Genomic DNA, 19,635 nt, shown 5'->3' with positions numbered 1-19,635 from the left:
CACGAAGGAAATGCCACGTTTCGTTTGCGGCAAGATGCAGCTTCCGCTTGGAAAACGAACTAAAATTAGCTTTTTCCTCTCGATGCTTGATTTGTTTGCCTTTACGCGCGAATCATTAGTCCGCGCTCTCTTTGCTTGCGTGCCGGGTCTGATGCATCTCGGTATACGCACTCGAAATGATCTGACATTTACACGGAGTCGGCACAGCGTCGTGATGGTGATCGTCGAATTTTCTCTCACGGCCACGAGTAGCTAGCTGCGGGAAGGAGGTGGCATCACGCATCTGGTTTCATTAACATTCCTTCGCATGGTTGCGTTGTGGGCCGTTCCACGCCCCGTCCTCGTGTTACTGCAGGTGACATTTTTCGGGGGCTTATGGGACATTTGTCCTGTGCTATGGAAAACATTAAGCACGTGGCTGACTTCCGTATTTTTCATCTTCAACGCCAGCATTGAGCATAAGGATAGTATTTTCCGATATAGGAAGTGTTTGACGTGAGTAAATGGCAGACTTGAATCTAAACCGGTTGGGTCGTGTGGTGCACCATTTCGGATATTCCCTATCAGAAATGACGACTGTTATTGAGTTTTTTTCCCTAACCCACTGTCCTTGGAATGCAAAGAATGCAAATGGGGTTCGGGGTTTGCTCACTAAAGTGTCATCTTGTGTGTTGTTTGGACGGTGGTATGTGTCGCGAGGACAGTGTGCCCTTCCTATCGCATATTCTAGGTACCCGACAGTTGGAGTGGAGCGGAGCGGGCACTCGCTGCGCTTCTGGATGAAAAAGTAGCAGCATTGGTGTGGAAGTCGACCGACCTGCATGACCGAGTAAACAGTTCAGCTGCGTTTGACAATGGATTTCCGTCGGTTTCGCTTGGCCGTTTTTACATAGCGAAGCGGCACGGCTCCGCGGTCAGCTAGCCAAGCGACGATGCTAAGCGATGCGATCAGTTGGAAAACGCGTTCTCCACGGTTTGAGCGCGGTTTTGATGCTGCCGTTGCTTACCGTGCTACTGCTGCGTGTGTATTAGTGCGCACCTTTTTTTGCGCCAATTCGTGGCATGGTCCGGGCGACTAAGACGGCTCGGAAACCGATACCAGGCAAACGGAAAGACGATCTTAGCAACAGCAGCGGTCAGCTGAACAGCCATTAAGTTTTGCTGTCTCTTCACGCTACGAACTGCTGATGAAAAATCGATTTGTCGCCAGTGCAACGACTCGACACAGCCAATCACGGAAACGGTCGTCGATCGTGAAGAGATTCGAACCGTGCATACGAAATGAAGTGGTGCTAGTATTCACCAAACGCGCCGTTGGGCGGTACGGTTGGTTCGTTCTTTCGTTTTTTTCGGTTGCACACATCGCTGCGTATCTTTATCGCTTCGCCAAGCACGTTCGTTATTTCGCGCACACACCAACAACGCGCGCCTTAGGGTCCACGCGGTAGCATACCTTCGATTGGACGGTTCTTCCTGTTTGAAAGAACGCACTATAAAACTTTTGACTTGACGAACGCCGCAATCGTTGTGTGTCCAGCGAGACACCGGCGACACCAATCGATAATAGCACGTGTAATATGGGTAGTGTCACACAGGACAACCGCTACCAGACAACCTTTGGACTGTCATTTTGGTTTAAGAGCTGCTGTAGCCTTGCTCACAAGAAACACACCCATTCGGACCGTCCCCTCAATTGGCCGACGTCCAACCACGGACGACCTTAAACACTCATTAATGGCAATGTGGGATGATAAGGGCGAGTGTTGCGAATAGCTGCACTGGTGTTGGTAAAGCATCGGTCAATTAATTTAATAAATCATAAACAAATGCGGGGCGAGAGACGAAGCGGATCATAACCATTTAACAAGGCCGCGCCACTCTGGTAGAGCCGTACGAATAAGACGACAGACAGACGACGATCGCATGGTCAGTTGTGTGTACAGTTGACAGAGTCCCTTCGTTGTGGATGTGATCTCGTTTATTAGTTGACATGGTTTATACGCTGAGTGTGATGGCGGGTTGTGACTAAATAATGTCCTCTAAAACAGTCTCATCATCACCCGCTTTCGTACTGCTTGTCAACGTCCTCCGTGTCCCTCGTATGGAGCGGTAGAATGATCTGCACACCGTGCAGTTACTATACAACGTTCCTTGACCTCTCTCGCTTCTAGGCCATGGTGCTATGCATGAGCAAACGTATGTGTACAGGCTCGGTGTGTGCGTGATGTGTACATTCGTACGTCATCACATTTCAGTCGCTTTTGTGTATCGATCGAAGTAAGGGGTCTTCCTCCTTAGCGAAGGTTAATGCAAGCAAACACGAGGGGGATGTCCTTTAGAGGTTGTTGTCTCGCCTCGACCCGAACAGCGAGACACTCACGAACATTTCTTTTGCAATGGTCGCAATCGGACGTATCGATTACACAAAGAATAATATAATTTTTAGGAAGTAACAAATATATAGTACCCGTTCAACGCGTTTGGTCGATCCCCGGCTTTATTGTGCTTGGCGGATTGTGTAAATTTATAAGGGCATAAGTGACCTTCGTTCTGTTTTGTTTAAATAAACGTGGTACAGGGCGCCAGCTGAGTGAAAACGGTATGCTTTACTAAAACGGTATGACTGCTGCTCGGAGGTATCAATAATGTATGCTACTAAAACCCGCATCCGTGTGGCACCAGTAGATGTCCAATTGTTCCTTATGTTTTAACTAGTAATAATAGGTTCAAATTAAACTTTTGCTGTAAAAAAAAGTCAGTTCAATTATGCTGGTTATTATTTAAATATGCCTTTGCTCCCTTTCTTGTGGCTTGCAGTGTTAGTTATGGTGTTGTAGTTGTATCAGATTGTAACAGTCTTACAGATGACCCACACAAGGATGAAAAATATTCGGTAATGAAAGCGGAGACAAATTTGCGTTGCCGTGCGTTGAATATCCAAACAAGGAACTGTTGCCACCTTCGCGATCGTGGATGTCGCGACAAATGGTAGTCGCCGTCGTAAGAAGTTGTCTGTCTGTGCCATTTTATCTGTGCCTACTGCTGTCGGCTGTAAATGGTGTGGCAAATAATAGAAATAATGATGCTGACCTTGGCCACATTCACATTAGTGCGCGATCATATGGACCGAAGAGGGGTTTTCTGCTATTGAATAATCAAAGCCGGAGATTTGCATGTGTCTTTGGGTTATGCTACCTTTCGGAAGGAATGAGACGAAACGGCTTAACCACTTGAAACCCCTGCGTGGGTGTTTCCTATAGGCCCACGCACGTCGCACGTGTTGGCTCGTTTCCCACTGTTTGGTTTGCAAGCGTTTGTTTCATTCTAGTATCATTTTATCAATGTTCACTCCACCGTTCCAAAGCAATATGATATGAGCGTGCCGTGTGCGGGAAACGGATCTGCATGCGGTGTTAACGCCTTTTCCCACACCGCACTTGTATATTTGTTGTAAAATACCAATAGACAATGAAAAGGTGTATGCACGTGTGGAGCCAAGGTCCAAACCAGCGCGCATGTAAAAACGTGTCACAACGCACAAGGAAAGAAACACCGCACACTGAAGAGATAACGCATAATTGCACAAATGTACCACTCCACATACCCGCTTGGGTGATATTTATCTAAAGAGGTTGTACAAAAAAAAAATGCGCAAATAGCTTAACGCAAATGGCAAAGAGGGAAGTTGCACAGGCAGCTGTGTTGGGGGTTTGCTTTTCGTGCCGTTGTAATACGGATTTACATAAAGCAAAAGAGCGTTAAATTGCTGCTAATTGTGTAGTGTGGTGGTGGGTCTCATCGTGTAAGACGCATGCTGATCGCAAAGTCGAAGGACAACACCGCGCGCGCTTTCAAGCTCCGAACGGGGAAGCAAATAATCATCAAACGATAGTAAACGTTTACACACAGACCTACAGTATATACCAGTACCAATACTAAGCAATCGTTACTCACCTGTTGGGGGTGCCAGTCGTCACTTGACGGAAGAAAAAAAATGGCGTCATGGTTGTCTGGGGGTCTTTGGGGGGTGTTGAGGGTTTAAAAGGTGTCAGCTAAAGTGTGAGCATCATAATCTCAGGGGCACCAAAACAGGTTCAAAATTTGAGCACCGTTTGCCCAAGAAATCCGCTAAACTCACGCGAACAACGAAGAACACACACTCGCACACACAGAAACACACACGCAACCGTGTCATCATACTTCGTGATGTCACAAGGATGAAGATCCCATGTGCGTGAGGACCACTCGCCGTCGAACGTAGCAGCTTTGGAGCAGTTTGTTTGATTTGCATTTAGCTTTGTTCCTCCTTCACCATTCGTGGCTGGAGCTTCAATGTCGGCCGGACGGTGGTGGTGGTGACCATGTTCTTCAACCTCACACACTGAATGAAGTTCAGGCATTGCGCCGCGCGGTGGTGTTACAGAGTAGGACCGGACCGCGCGCCATTTAGCGAAGCCATGAATTGATAGGCAAATGTCAATATCTGTAGCAATAGTCTAGCGAACTCTGTCAGCGAACAAAAATGGATTTGCCTACCCATTCCTACGTACGTTTGGCCAGTCGCTTCGACGATGCGTTGCGTACCACGCGCCACCATCTACGATTGCGTTAGTATCTATGGCAAAAGCAGCTGGCTGGTTACGATTGCGTGGTTTGCTCACCCGAAATACACGCACACACACACATACACAGACCAGTCCGTCCCATACATTTGGTCGCTGGTGGAGTTTTGATCATCAAGGTCGTCTCATTATGCTCAATCTGCATAAATTTTTTAATGGTCATTGTTTTCGGTAAAAGGTCAATCGCTTGCTGCCCACTCCTTCTTCCCCACCCCCCGGTCAGCGTGTGTGTTCGCGGCGAACTTTGAGCATACACAGCCGCACGTCGCAGCACACGTTTGCACGTACGAGGCCATCTTAATGGCGCACGGCACGCACCGACACTTTGCCCCCGACACACACTGGTACGTAGTGGTAGGCGCGTGAAGTGTGGTAGTGTGCCAGCCAGGGATAAAGCGTGCGGTCAATTCGAATGATATGACGGCCACCGAAAAACCCGCCATCGTGCATCGAGGATAGGCCATGCATGGTTCTCTCGGTTGTTTGGCTGAGGTTGGCAGCTAGGACGATGTCATATTGCGACTACTGCTGCACGATCAACCGGTCCTTGCTCGAATGGCTTTGTACGGGGTGCAACCTCAGCCGCGCGCGTACGAGATCATTGTGCAACGGTTGCGATGTAGACGAATGTGAATGCGCGCGCACACAGAGTAAGGCGGTTTTTTTTTGTTTTATTACAAATTACCGTGATATCGAGAATGCCTCGTACATGTGTGTTTTTCAACATTCGTGGTCGTTTGACTATCTTCATAACGTAAATTTCTATTTAAAGGTAATGGTTTTTGTTCCACTCAACATTGAAGAATATTTTTGTACAATAAATTGTTTGTTTTATTTACATTTTAGCTGCAACAAAACACTCGCCCCTCAACCCGCTGCATCCACACCGCGCATGATTTTAGCGAGTTTGAGTATAATCCCTGAGTGAAAGAATTAGATGTGTAACAAACGATACATTGCCACTGTACCACGCGCAGCTATCGATGTCAGCAGCACAGCAGCACGCGCAATGACAGTGGCGTTGGTTTGCGAGTGCCGGCTGCATTATGTAAAGCTGCAAAAATGCGAAATCTAGTCGCGGTATTGGGCTGGGTGCACCACCTCCTCCCGGTGCCAGGCATCGCAGGGCGAATGGAGTGCACAGAGGACGGGTGGAAAGCATGTCATGGTGCGCAGCATAACTGGCAGCATGGCTTTTTTTTTAAAGACGTACGCATGTATTTTTTTCTCTTCTTTCCATTGAACGGCGCCACTGGCACACCACCACCATCAGCACCACCGCCACTTCGCAACATAAATGCGCGCACAAACACTTCTGTGTTGGAGGTTTCCACTCCCAAATACAGTTCCCAGCACACACACCGAATGGTGTGCTGGTTTATGCCACGATTTTGTCGTATTGAAGGTTAACGCGTGTGTGCCGTCTCTTTCATTCGGCGGCTGTGGCTGTGGCCGCGCCGTGTGCGGCTTTTGCATTTCAATCATAATGTTCGGACCTTACATAACCGTCTACTGCCCCAGTCGCACGGACAAACCTTCGCGAACGACGAATTACTTCCCAAGGTCCGCAACAAAACGCAGCGCTCAGCACAGCGGGTCTAAGAGCAGACAGCATTGAACAATCGATCTTTGTCGCCGATCGAGTATGCTTTAGAATCGTGTCTTTTTTTTGTGTGTGTGCTCTTGCCCGATTGAAATACATCATTAGAATTTATATAAGTTAGCTGCTGAAATTTGCTGCTCTTAAGACGTATCAGTTGGTGTGTAAGAATACCATTTATGCATCCATTCGGTCTGCGTGTCCCCAGTCAGCCAGTCGTGCCTTGTCAGATAGAAATGAATAATGAAATGATTCATTCTTCGTGCGATCTGTTTTGCATCTGGTTCTCGGTCTTAGTCATTATCATCAATGCGGTGAATTGAATCAATTTACCATATGCCGTTCGGATGTTTTACAAGCTAGTAGTTAGATCACTGACATCAGACAGACTGTGTGAAAACAAGCCCACACTGTGTGTTAATCACAGTGTGTCCATTTGCTGTACCACCCTCTCAGCAGTTCCTCGGAAACAGGATGTCCCAGATCACTCGAATTGTGTTCCTTCTCAGACTCGTGATCGACGGATGTGGTCAATGAATATGATCGCACGTATATGTGTAATGCATATTTTTAGTAGCAGCTTTTTTATCTCTTTATTTAAACATGTATCCTACAGCAAAAGATCCTTTTTGGACTTTTTCTCAGGCCGCTGGGGATCACGCTGCGGAGGTAGGGTGTTGGTAAACTGATTCCAGTTCGTAGCCTACAACCAAAAACCTTTGGTGAAAGTGTCACATTACCAGTGTCTGCGGAGGCCCAGACCTTTAGCTAAAGTAGAACGATGTTGACTTTTTCTTTTACCAAATGACACCGAACCATCACATTTTTAATGTTTCGAAGTGCTTCTACTGCCTCTTCTGTACACTTCGAACAATACCACATCCGTCGTGGCTGGCGGAAGTTATAGGTTAGCTCGTTCGAAAGGATCGCCTCGAATAACGGGCGTGGGACCAATATGAAAAGCGATCATATTTAAAACACATTTATCACGTATGCTATGGATTGATTTTCGAAACTCTTTCGCAACTTGATCGTGTTGCTACAAGCAGCTACACGCTTTCTTCAATGAACCGTTGAGCCCGCCATGGCATCAACAGTCTAGAGAGGTAAGACGCATTTTTTGATCCAATATCGGTCCACTCACGCCTTCCTTCGGTGCAATGTTGTTTGCAATGATATTTATGTGTTTGCTGGTCAGTACGGTACGTACGGCATTTAATGCAATGGGTGGATGTGTTTTCCACTAGTTTGTAAAATTTGTTGCCCTGTTTTTATTGCCCTTGTACGTTGTGTACCGTTTGCGTGTGCGTGTGTGTATAGTGCGCGATGGTTAGGGCTTAGAACGAACCCAACCAGTTGACTTGTTGTACCACACTACCTTTTTTATTTGCCTTCACTCTTTTTTTATAACGGCTGCAGGTAATTATGATCGAGGGAAATGACTAACAAACGCAGCTGTGTCGGACCAGACCGCGTCGTCTTGGCTGTGGGGAAAGAAGGGAAACCTACCTCTCCTTTTGCGTACTGAATTATGACAAATTGATACAACGCAACGGTGTTTATTTTTTGCATTTCATAAGATTTTAAAGCGACAGCTCCACCAGCAGCAATAGCTTAGTTTGCGTGCCGTTGGGTTGTGAGTTGTGAGAGGTATATTTGTCAATCGGTGAAAAAATAACTCCAATTTGACCTCCAAGACAGTTAGAAACTTTTCCTAAGAAGGAATCAAACTTTTCGAAACGCTGATTGTGAGTGGCATCGACAATATATGCTTGAAATAGCTCCCCTTGATAAGTAACGATTTCATGGTGCAGAAGTACACAAATGTTATCGATCGAAATTTAAGAACAGCGTTAGAAATTCAACATTCAAGAAGAACTTTTCCTGGAACTATGTGCAGCATCCCATTTTAGCATTGCGCTCTGGGAACGAGAACGTTGAACGCGAGAGAAAACGGCAACGCGGAAGGGCTGGAATGGAATGGATATTGCGCAAATGTACAATTGTGATCGATGATGCACATAAAGGGTATTTTAAAGCGGCGAAAAGAGATGCAGCCAGCATTTAGAGCAGGATGGCTGTGGCAGCAAGGACTGCTGTGGAACGGTGTGCTGAGCAAGGGACACAAATAAAGCGAACGAACTCCGCCAGTATACCGTGCTGCTGGTATATAGGGAAGCTCTCCCCTCGGTAAAGCTGCTGTGGTGAGTTGTGGAACAAGGAACGAATCAAGCATCACAGGAACAGGAACTGCGCATGATCCGTGTATATCCTGTTCGTGTTAGGTTCTTTTTTTTTTTTTGGTTTGTTACGGAGGGATCGTTAGTAAATGCAATGAAAGTATTTACACTGACTGGGGATGGTGGATGCTGCTGCCCTAGCATAATATTCCCGTGTCGTCTGCCTTCTCTGTGCGGGAAATCGACCGATGGCGGTAGCAAACGGTGTTCACAAACGCACACAGAGCAGAGATGCTGCTGCTGCTGCTGCTGCTGCTGCTCGTGCTGCTATTTGATGCTATTGCCGGTAGAGCTCGCTCCGTAGAAGAAGAGAGTACATAAGAAATGTGCTGGGGCTGTACTCGAAATGTGATTTCTCTCCCTTTTATCTTGCTGTTTGACATTTAATCGATACGATTCTATTGTACAATTTCCCTTTGGCGTAGCTTTGAGCGTATGTATATATGTATACATATACTTCTATATAGATGTGTGTGCGTGTATTTGTTGTTGTTGTGCTGCTGCGCATTCTTCGTCGACATCGCCATTTGCGTAGATCCCTAGAGATGTATGTGCGTTTTAATTCATGCATAAGTTATCTCCAGTTTGAGCTGGATGGGCGGGAAAGAACACAAGTTTACCAAGGTTTGCCTTTAATTGATAGCTCTTTAAGCTTTTGGTCCCGGTCTCGGACTGCAAAACCGGCACGTAAAACAATCGAAACGATGAAGATCGAGTCAGGACAGATACGCCAGCATCAGAACGACTCGTCCGAACCTCCTCTGCCTGCTCCTGCTGTGCGTTTGACGATGAAGAGCAAAAGAGAGCGAGAGAGATGAGTGTGTCGTGAAAATGATGATGAGATTCATGCTTTTATATTGCACGGAATCGCACACATCCTCTCTGATAAACCGAAAGCAAGCGACGTGACACTCTCATGCCCGCAAGTAGCAACCTCCACCAGGGGCTCCGCATCAAACGACAGGAAATTGCTAATGATTTTGACATTTAGTCGCCATTGCCGCAATGGATGCAATCGATGCAATGATAGCAATGTGCTAAAGAACGAGTCCGAATGCGTTATCCGATCGTTTTCTTAGCATAAAAGCAAGCGTCAACACACACCATAAAACATACACACGCACACCATCACGCTCAAACTCACACACACACACGCAGCATGTTTGATTGGGTGTGCTGCGGTATGTGTGTCTCTGATGTTGCGTATCGTAAAAGATATGTAGTTGAGCCGTTTGAGTGACAAGTGGTAAATTCAATTTAAAATTGCTTTGGCATTTTATACAAAGAAGGAGACGCTTAAATTAGAGAGCACACACTCACTCTACCAAGCGACCAGCCGCGACAACCCGTACCGTGGTGAGGTGCATGTGGCTTCATAATGATTTGCTGGCCCAAATGGGTTGCAGTTATAATTAAATTAAGCGTGGATAACCAACACACCAGGATTCATATATTTTAATACAACATTACATAGATTCATATTCGCCATTATACGACGCTGTTGTGTGAGGAGGGAGGTGGAGGGTTGATGCGTATCTGTGAAAAGAAAGTCGGAGTTTCTGTATGAGAGCTTAAACACATTTGCTATATCCATCAAGCCGAACCAACAGTAGTTGGCGAAAAGCAGCTGCCACCTTTCGGCAATTCCGTTCCTTTACTGTGCCCTTTTACTTGGCCTTTATTTTGTCTTTCTTTTTGCTGGATCGATTTACCAGCACACCTCAGCAGACGACACCTGCAGCAGCGCAGCGGTTGTTACAAAGAGGCTATAAAAAATAATCCTTTGAACACTTGAACATTTTCACCTGCTTGTGTTTGGCAAGCTCTGTGCAAAGTTTTCGTATTCTGTTTTGTGTTACTTTAAAACATTCATTGGCATTGGATAATTCGCTTTGTGGCAGCGCTTTGCGTCGGACGAGCCGGTAGTTGTGGGAACGATACTACAAGTGGCAGCCATCAGTCCTGCTATTCTAATGGAAAAAGATTTGCACTTCGGATCGTAAAAATACATCTACATAAGAAAAAAAAACACATAAACTTAATTGAAAAAAGAGCCAGGTAAACGTAAACCATATGCAATAACATGTCCTCGACATCTTTCACTTTGTTCCCTTCGAATCACTGGTTGTTTACGTTCTGGGTGTAATGCGAATGCTTTCTACTTAAAAATACGCACAGTTTTTACTACGCACTGAGCAGATACGCTTGCCGGCCGACACTCCACGGGGCATTTGGTGAAGCTGGGCGGCTTGTGAAATGGTCCTGGAAACGTTGGATGTGTTTGATTAACCTTGACGTAAATTTTCCTTTTTTGGAATCTGGCAGCAGCTTTCGTTGAATGAAGTGAGTGCTCTTTTTCGGGGTTGTGATTGTTTTCGTAAGGAGGGCAAAAATACGGAACGTGTTTGTTTCTGGGTCGCGCGGCTTACACGGCATGTTTACAATTCACCAGCAGTCCGGCTGGCATTCCGTCAATGGAATATATGGTGCACCGAGAGAGTAGACAGACCAGCAGCAATCTGAGCAACTGTATATCGTCCCTGAAAGAGATGTGGGTGGGTGAGTAGTGAGCAAAACGAAGGTGCTGGACGATTATTTTTGGACCATTTTGTCGCAAAACGGGATCACAGCACTGGCCACACACACACACACACACACACACAATAGTGGCTTTGTTCGTCCTGGAGAAAGGAACAGCATCGTCGAAGGACGGTGACCCAGAATTTGGTGGGCATACGATATTTTTAACCAAATCGTTCGAATCGGTATTTCCGTAAAGAGAATGGTTCGCTCCAACAAATGTTTCATTTAATTTACGCGTCATACAAAGATACACATATTGCATACCCTACGCTGCAATGAGCATAGCAGATGAATGTGAAAACTAACAAAAGACTTTATTCTTTTTTCTCACCTTTACAGATACAAATCTAGCCGGGGTCCGGTGTTAAGGTCAAGCGAACGTCGCCGTCCACAGAGTATATCGTCATCCACCCCTGCACTACTGCCGCGCGTGGTCCTAAACCGCATCGATCCGAGAGACTGCGAGCAGCGCATTCGCGTTTCGTACAAGGTTGCCATCCGTAGCACCAGAAGCAGTCGCACAAACAACACCAGCAGCAGTCACAGTGGCATGAATATGGGCCAAAAAATCAGTGGCAGCGTCAAAACGGTCAGCCGCGATCAGCCGTCCCCGTTCATTCCGAAGATTCCCCGCGAACTGGCCGCTCACTTCCAGCGCCCCGCTCGGCTGGACGTCCTACTCGATATGCCGCCGGCACCGCGAGAAACGCAGCTCAAATATTCCTGGAACTCGGAGGACCGATCGCTAAACGTGTTCGTCAAGGAGGATGACAAAATGACCTTCCACCGACATCCGGTGGCACAAAGCACAGACTGCATACGGGGCAAGGTGGGCTTCACCAAGGGCTTGCACGTGTGGGAGGTGTTCTGGTCGACACGGCAGCGCGGAACGCACGCAGTGATCGGAGTGGCGACCGCGGAAGCACCCCTGCACTCCGTAGGTTATCAAAGCTTAGTCGGCCTGAACGAGCACAGCTGGGGCTGGGACCTGGGACGCAATAAACTGTTCCACAACTCCAAGTCCTGCCCGGGCGTCACCTATCCTGCGATACTGAAGTCGGAGGAAACGTTTCTTGTGCCGGACAAGTTCCTCGTCGCACTCGACATGGACGAGGGTACGCTCAGCTTTATCGTCGATGGCCAGTATTTAGGTGTGGCGTTCAAGGGACTGAAGGGGCGTAAACTTTACCCGATCGTATCGGCCGTCTGGGGGCACTGTGAAATAACGATGAAATATATTGGCGGCTTGGACCGTAAGTACAATCACCACCAACGCACCACCGCGTTTGCTGCAATGGAAGGAGTAATGACAATATTAATAATAATACTAACTCGTGTCTTTCCTCCTCTTTTAGCCGAACCGCTACCACTAATGGATCTCTGCAGGCGCGTCATCCGCCAGAGAATCGGCCGGACGTATCTAGAGGAACGTATACCAAACCTAGCCCTGCCGCAATCGATGAAAACCTATCTATTGTACCGGGATCGAAGATAATAAAACGTCCGACAAGCGGCTGCAGACATGCTATAGGAGAAGGGAAGGGGCTTCGATGAGTCTAACAAGGGCGAAACACCATCATCACCATGGAAAACGACAGCAAACATAACACACACACATACACACCTCCACGAAAAATGTTCAACCGAATCCATCAACAGAGCAACCACCACACAACATCCTCCCGGCGATGCATGCGTTCGTCATGAAGTGTAGTGCTTCGCCGAGTGGAGGTATTCTTCTTGTATTCTGATTTTGGCTTCGTATTCATCAACCGCCGATAATGCGCTAACGCATCATCCTCCAGTAATGTGCCAGCCAGCGATCGAGTTTTTTTTGTTTGTTAGTTTTGTTTTGCTTTACGGTTTCTCGTCTATCGCCAGCCATTTGCGTGCAAGTTATGTGCACTGTTAGAAACAATAGTGTGTGTAGATGGTGATAAAGAACACAAGCTCACAATATCGGGTCTTGGGTCTCTGTAGCTATTGCGATTTAGAAGGATAGTAGCTCTAACTACTACCGTCTCACTTAGACAATGGGAAGCAGAGGTCGAGCTCGAAATCGAAATCCTAATTTTACGATCATAACACCGACCAAGGCAGCACGGCTATTAAGTATAGATTAATAATTGTGTCCACTGCCTATCCCGGCGAAGATTACGATAGCTTACTATTACACTTAATTTTATTGGACTAATTTTTATGGACATTTTAGGACGTGGTAAAATATTAAATTTGCGCTGCATTAGACAAGCATAGCACATGAGTCAGAGAAAACAAAACATCAATCAGCTCGAAGTCTTGACCTGAAAGCATCGTGATTATTTGCTGGTACGATCCGTGTAGTCAGACCGTATAGTTTTGATTTATTTCACAATCCTGTACTACTTTGTGATAAAGATAAAATAGTGTAACAACATTCAAAAGCAAAATCGTTCGTATATGAAGTCGTTGCGGTGTGCATGTGGTATGATGGTATGACAGAACATTTCCCGACACGAAGTAAAAGAACCCTTGTCCACGTAGGATCAATTGGCAATTGGCACTGCTAGCTGCCTGGGAGGGTTTTGAAAACACAACCACACTTGCATTCATGTTTGTATGTGTGTGTATGTGTGTGTTGTGTGTATTCCTAGTAGTGTTCCGGAATACGATCGCCATGGGATTCGCGAGAAACCAGTTCAGTCAGCGGACACTCTCAGCAAGCAGGGTGTGATTATAAGCAATAATTACTGATAAACAGACTGGTGGAGGGAGTGTAGAGTGTAAAGCCAGGAGAGGGGATCAACGACGGCTACGGGATGTGGTGACCACCGCCTTTCGCACAAAACTCTTACCACAACCCTGGTAACAGCACAACCTCTCATTATACATTTATATACATAGTAACTACACACAAACAAACAAACAAACAACCATTCTGAGCGCAGAGCCCACACCACGAGCCTCTTCCATTGGACGTCTCTTTTTTGGGATGACACAACAAATAGTGGCATAATTGATCGAAACGCGATGCAATAAGTTTTCTATTCTGCCTGTCCGTTCATGTCGGTGAACGCGTGAGAGCGCCTACGGAACGGAAAATAGAATGAGACACTATTGAAACTACGGTTAACGATAACACACACACACGAAACCTTAGCATAAAAGCAAAATGTGCGGTACAGTAAACAAGGGAAAAAAGGGGAAAGACTCATGAACCGCGGCCGGTACTTGGTCTCGAGGAAGGCACGAGAAAAAAGCACGCAGAACTGCTGTATATTTGCGAGGGGGCTGTTTTGTCTTTGGCAGGGTGCATTTTGTCGCAAGCTTTTTGTAAGATATGCTCCAAATGATATGGTGAGCAGAGCTGTAACGGACAAAGGCAAACACGCAGCGCTCTCTGGCGCTTGGTTTTTTCGGAGGGATTGGCGCTTCCAAGACCGACACGATTCACCCTGGTGAACTCAACGACAACCACGACGACGACGGTGACGATCACTATACCCAACCACCACCAATTCATGATATATGATGGACCTCCGGGTGTCAGATGGCGCTTCTCCTTTGACATTGTGGCCCGATCTACTTCCAATTAGTTCTTTTTTGTTTTGTTTTGTTTTTTTTTTGGTTGTATGTACTACGACGCAAGTTGTAAACACTATACATACGCCGAATCTCGTCACCCCCTTCCTCACCATCCTTACCTCTCTCCTCAAGGTAGCCAATTTTTAAATCTAATTCTCCTTTGCATGATGTGTGTGCAACAACAAAGCTCGATGTGTACATGTTTTAGAGTTTAATTTTGTTTTTTGTTTTAACTTTTTCATCCGCAAAAAAGCAATACGCGGATGCGGACGTCGCGCTCAAAATTCTAATCCCACGCTTTTGCTTCCAATGTTCTCCATCCCTAGCAGAGCATCCCTTTTGGTCAACTTTTCCATATTTCTATTCATTCAGCGCGCCCCTTTTTTCGAACGAAGGATCAAACGAATGAATCCATTGATAAATACACATCCCTACACACACACACACACCCACACCCTAGGACACTGAAACAAATGCCCCTCTTCATCCCCCCCCCTCCCCCTCAAAACGGACTAGAAATCATGGCGGTAAAGAGTATCGATAAACTGTGTTCTGTTTTTATAAGCTTTTTTTTAACAAGAAAACAAAAAAATATGTAAAATAGTTTTTTTAGTAAAAAAAAAGAAGAAAGATAAACGATATTGTGAAACACGTGCATGATTGAGATATAAACAGTGCGCACGCGTGCGCGCGACGTGTGATCGAGAGCCAGAATATAGCAAGCTAGCGCGAAGGAACGAATGGGTTAAAGCAAAGTAAAGTGCGATATAAGGCAGCAAGGGCAAACATCCTTAACACAATGGCAATGAAAGGCGACGAGTGCGTGATAGCGTACGGAGACGAATTGTGCACGGTAGGGCTAGGTATGCATGAGGCTGCGTGATTGTGACACTACTGTGTGTGTTCGTACGGGGAAGTTTGGGATGTTTGGGATGCGAGATTATGATGATACTATACTGCCTACGTATGAATGGGAACGAGCAAACGGAATTAACGCTGAGTAAGAGAGAGAGAGAGAACGTATGTGTGGGTGTGTGTATGTATGTGTGAGAGAGAGAGAGAGATAGAGAGAGAAAGAGAAGGAGCGATTGCGGGAATTACGTATGAATGTGCTAGGACAAGGCAACGAAAATAGACAAGAAAATATCGTTCCGCCAACACGTGTGCGGAGGAGACTAAAGTATATATAATATAGAGCAAAATGTGAGGAAAATTAAGCAAGAGTTTAGAGAAAGCAACAACAGCAACAACAACAAAAAAAAACAACAAAATCACACAGATAGCTTGACCGAGCAAACCGCTTCGTCGAGTAAGATTAGGTCGAAGTAAGAGAGTGCATGTGAATGAAGAGAAAGCATTATAAGAGCGCGCCCTTCCGTTAGTGTGTGTGCATTTAACGAGTGAATGACTCCCGATGATGATTCCTCTTGTTTAATAAATCTACTGGACTGACAATGTGAGACAAAATGGCTATTGTGTTCTTCTATGCTGGTGGTAGACAACACATTGAGATTGTAAAGTTGATTTTTCCAGGAATTTTGTCGGCATGTAACAACCCAACAATTGTTACTCCCATCCATTAACACACGTCCACACGTCGTAATGATTTTTTTACATTTTTAGGTAAATCAACTAACGAATGATGATGATCTTCGATTGGAAACTTTAAAAAATCTCACAAAGTTAATCTAGCTTGGGAATTGGTAAACATATTTGCAAAAAACGAGAAAAAAAACTGCTGATTTGGACAAAGTATTAGACCTGTCGGTTCCTCCATTGTCTTTCCACACGTACGGGCCAAAGATCCTTCTAAGCTTCTTCCTTTCGAACGCGGCTAAAAGTGTTTCGTCAGATTTGGATGTGTCTCAGAGTCGTATGTGAGTACTGGTACTGCATAAGTACGATATAGCTCAAGCCTTTTTTTAATTTTTAGGTGCTGCTGAGATCCAGAAGACATGCAAGACTGCACGAAATGTGAGATATATCGCACATTCATTCGTCCGGTGATCTTATGGATCAGGACATGGCCATGCCAGCGCCTACACGCGTGGTCCAAAACAGCCGAAGTCATACAAAATCATGAAAAAGTGTGCGCCCTTTTGTTCCGGTGTCCTCGTGAAGTTTACCGAGCCGAACCGAATAGTTGTGTTCGATAAACATGTGTGCGTATCAGGTAACAGCATTTGTACTGCTTACATGTCGTATGCCGCTGTGATACCGAGCGAGACGCATAGACAACGCATCAAAAGGACATGTGTAGCCGTGAGGAAACTTTTCTGTGTCTCTTTTGCCTTTTCCTTGCCTTTAGATCCTGATGAGTGAAGCATGCATACCTTTCGTGTACGTTCGGGGTATAAGCCCTGTCACTCTCATGTTAATGGTAGAGATAGAATCGTATGCAATCAGCTCTGCAGTCAGGCGTGGGCAGGCCCGTGGGCGCCTTTTCTGCGCAGACATATGAACACAAACCACATGGAAGGAACGGACCACGAACCGGTGACGGCGAGAGAGAGAGAGAGAGAGAAAGAAAAAGAAAGAGAGAAAGAGAAAGAGAGAAAGAGAAAGAGAAAGAAAGAGATGGTTCAAGCTCGTCCTTCGCGACATTCTTTTTTAAAGCTGGACTGCTTACTCAGGCTGATCGTTTGACAACCAGCATCTTTGCGCGTAGCTCTGCTTCCATGGTGTGGTCGCGACGCTGACCTTTGACCCGAGATAGATGAAATCTTGGACGACTTCAAAGCGCGTCTTCCTATTCATGTGCGTCTAAATGCGTTTACCTATTCGTACAACGGCCCCTACGTAGGTCTGGATTTGTTAGTAGGGCCGCTGGTTAAGCCAGCAACAGTCTGGCCTGGTGCCTCGTTTATCTGAAAACCGAGTGCCTTCTCTGTCACCTGCTCCATATTTGGGTAGGTTTCAGCTTCAGCAACAGAACAATTGGAGAAAGAGACATACATTCCCCATAAATAGGTTGTAAAACCACTGTCGCTTGTTTATTTATACTACAGACAGTGACTGCACCTATGTTAGTAAATACATATGTGCATATGCTACAGATCAGGACTATCATGATCACCACAGTATGTACTGACCCAAACCTTTACTTGCCTTGCAGCGATTTCCATATCACATTTGATGTGATCGTTTACGTCTGATTACCGCATACAAACACCATCTCATGGTTTATAGCCATAAACGTGATGTTCATGTTACAAAAACACTAATGAAGAATCAATCGCAATGCGTGAAATTTCTTCGAATTGCAGAAATCATTCATTAGATCACGGTTCCCTACACTACAGAAGAGAACGGCTTGGATGAGCTTGCGAATCGTACAGATTGCAGAATGTGAAAGATGTGTATTATTCGATGCTATTTCTCGAGAAGCGTTTCTGAGCTGAGGTTATTTGCATATAGGTGTGTTTAGATCAAAACGTTTTATGTAATGTACCCAAACGATACAGGCGAAGTATCATCGCTATAAAAGTTGAGCTATAATTCGTACTCTATTTCCTACGCTAATTCCTGCACTGAACATACACTGCTCTGTATGGTTCGTTGACCTGCGCAATAAGTGAATCCGTTATGCGGAATCTTCCGGGAGCAGAACAGGTTCACAGAACTTGCATGAGTTTGTGATCGCTTCAAGGACTGGTATGGGCTCAGTATCTGCTACAGGAATGGTATGAGTTTGTAATCGATGTCAGGAAAGGTATGAATCTACTAGCTGTACCAGAACGTTCCATACGTTCGGTTTCGGTTATAAGCCAATTAGTGGGTCGTCATAAGTTACTGATTTGAATTTGAGGGTTTGAGAGCCGTTTATTTTGGAGTATACTTCAAAGTAGAGGGGATCCTTCAAAGCCATGTAACTATGCCATGTTATCTAGTATTAAGACACGGATTATTCGTTATTTCAAGACCACTAAGAGCATATAAATAACCTGCCACGAACAATCATAGTTATTATTTCACGCGTTTAACGATACGGTTTAAGGAAACAATCTTGATATCCATCGTTTCATTTCAGGATTTCAATCCTAGTACCGTATGCGTGATAATGTTTGCACCATTGAGCATCTTCAAAATTAAAAAAAAAAATCAAAATTATATTTAATCATCGTTAAAGTTTCCACATGCTGCAAATATGGCCTTCGTACGATGCTGGAATGCACGGCAGATTCTAATAATATTGTCTCCATCCAATTCTCTCCAGACACGGGTCTATGTTTGTCGGAGGCTTGCTGCACTGGGGTTGTGTTTAGAAAGGCCTTGGCCTTCATGACGTGCCATATTGAGTAATCCAGCGGATTAAGATCGGAGCTGGATGGCAGCCACATATCCTTCGCGCAGAACGGAAAATGCTACTGCGAACAATTCTGAGTGCGGTTCTAGGTGTGACACGGAGCCCCATCTTGTTGAAACACTACGTTTGGTTTTGAAAAGTACTGTGCTTTGATCCACACAATAACTTCTACCTTTCTTTTTGGCCTGCTCACGATAGAGCACGTCGATGTGACATCATTCTCCAGGGTGCTCGTTCACTGGCTGCATCCTCCCATCCATGAAGAAACCCAAACTCCGAAAGGTCTCGCTTCACCTGGTCCAGCCATCGAGTTCGCTGTACTCTCCTGCGTCTCGTGCTGAACTGTGGGTCGCTGTCGAACACCTTCTTGGTGGGTGGTGGTGGCCAGCCTTCGGTTAGCCATACAGCTCAGCAAGCTCGTGGTTCATCCTTCTCTTCCAAACTCCATGCTTGAACACACCGCCAAAGATGGTCCGGAGGATACGTCGCTGAAACACGCCCAGAGCGTTTGCGCTCGGATGGTCCAGAACTCGTGTCCGTAGAATTACCTCGGACGAATCAATGTGCGATATATCTCACATATTGTTGCGTAACGATTAAATGAAGGTTTAATGAAGGTAAGCTTTTTTGATACCGCTTCGTTTTCTCGCACCATCGCACTTTCCGTTAGCAATGGAGGGCACTGCAGCCCTACGTTGACCTTTGCCGCAGAACCCTACA

General features: G+C 45.8%; 1 protein-coding gene across 4 annotated transcripts in view; it reads left to right on the top strand.

Moving 5' to 3' along the window:
• Positions 1-16,076, top strand: part of LOC120954836 (protein gustavus) — a 111,784-nt gene extending 95,708 nt beyond the window's left edge. For all 4 annotated transcript variants that reach the window (XM_049610514.1, XM_049610516.1, XM_049610515.1 and 1 more), the window contains 2 exons: positions 11,385-12,298; positions 12,401-16,076. In XM_049610514.1, the coding sequence (XP_049466471.1) occupies positions 11,596-12,298; positions 12,401-12,540 (843 nt within the window). In that variant the 5' untranslated portion in view covers positions 11,385-11,595 and the 3' untranslated portion in view covers positions 12,541-16,076. The remainder of the gene's footprint in view (positions 1-11,384; positions 12,299-12,400) is intronic.
• Positions 16,077-19,635: the final 3,559 nt, after the last annotated feature.

The sequence above is a fragment of the Anopheles coluzzii genome, chromosome 3, assembly GCF_943734685.1.
Source record: "Anopheles coluzzii chromosome 3, AcolN3, whole genome shotgun sequence".
Taxonomy (NCBI): domain Eukaryota; kingdom Metazoa; phylum Arthropoda; class Insecta; order Diptera; family Culicidae; genus Anopheles; species Anopheles coluzzii.
Note: the sequence above shows the minus strand (reverse complement) of the source record. Positions and strands in the feature narration are given on the sequence as shown.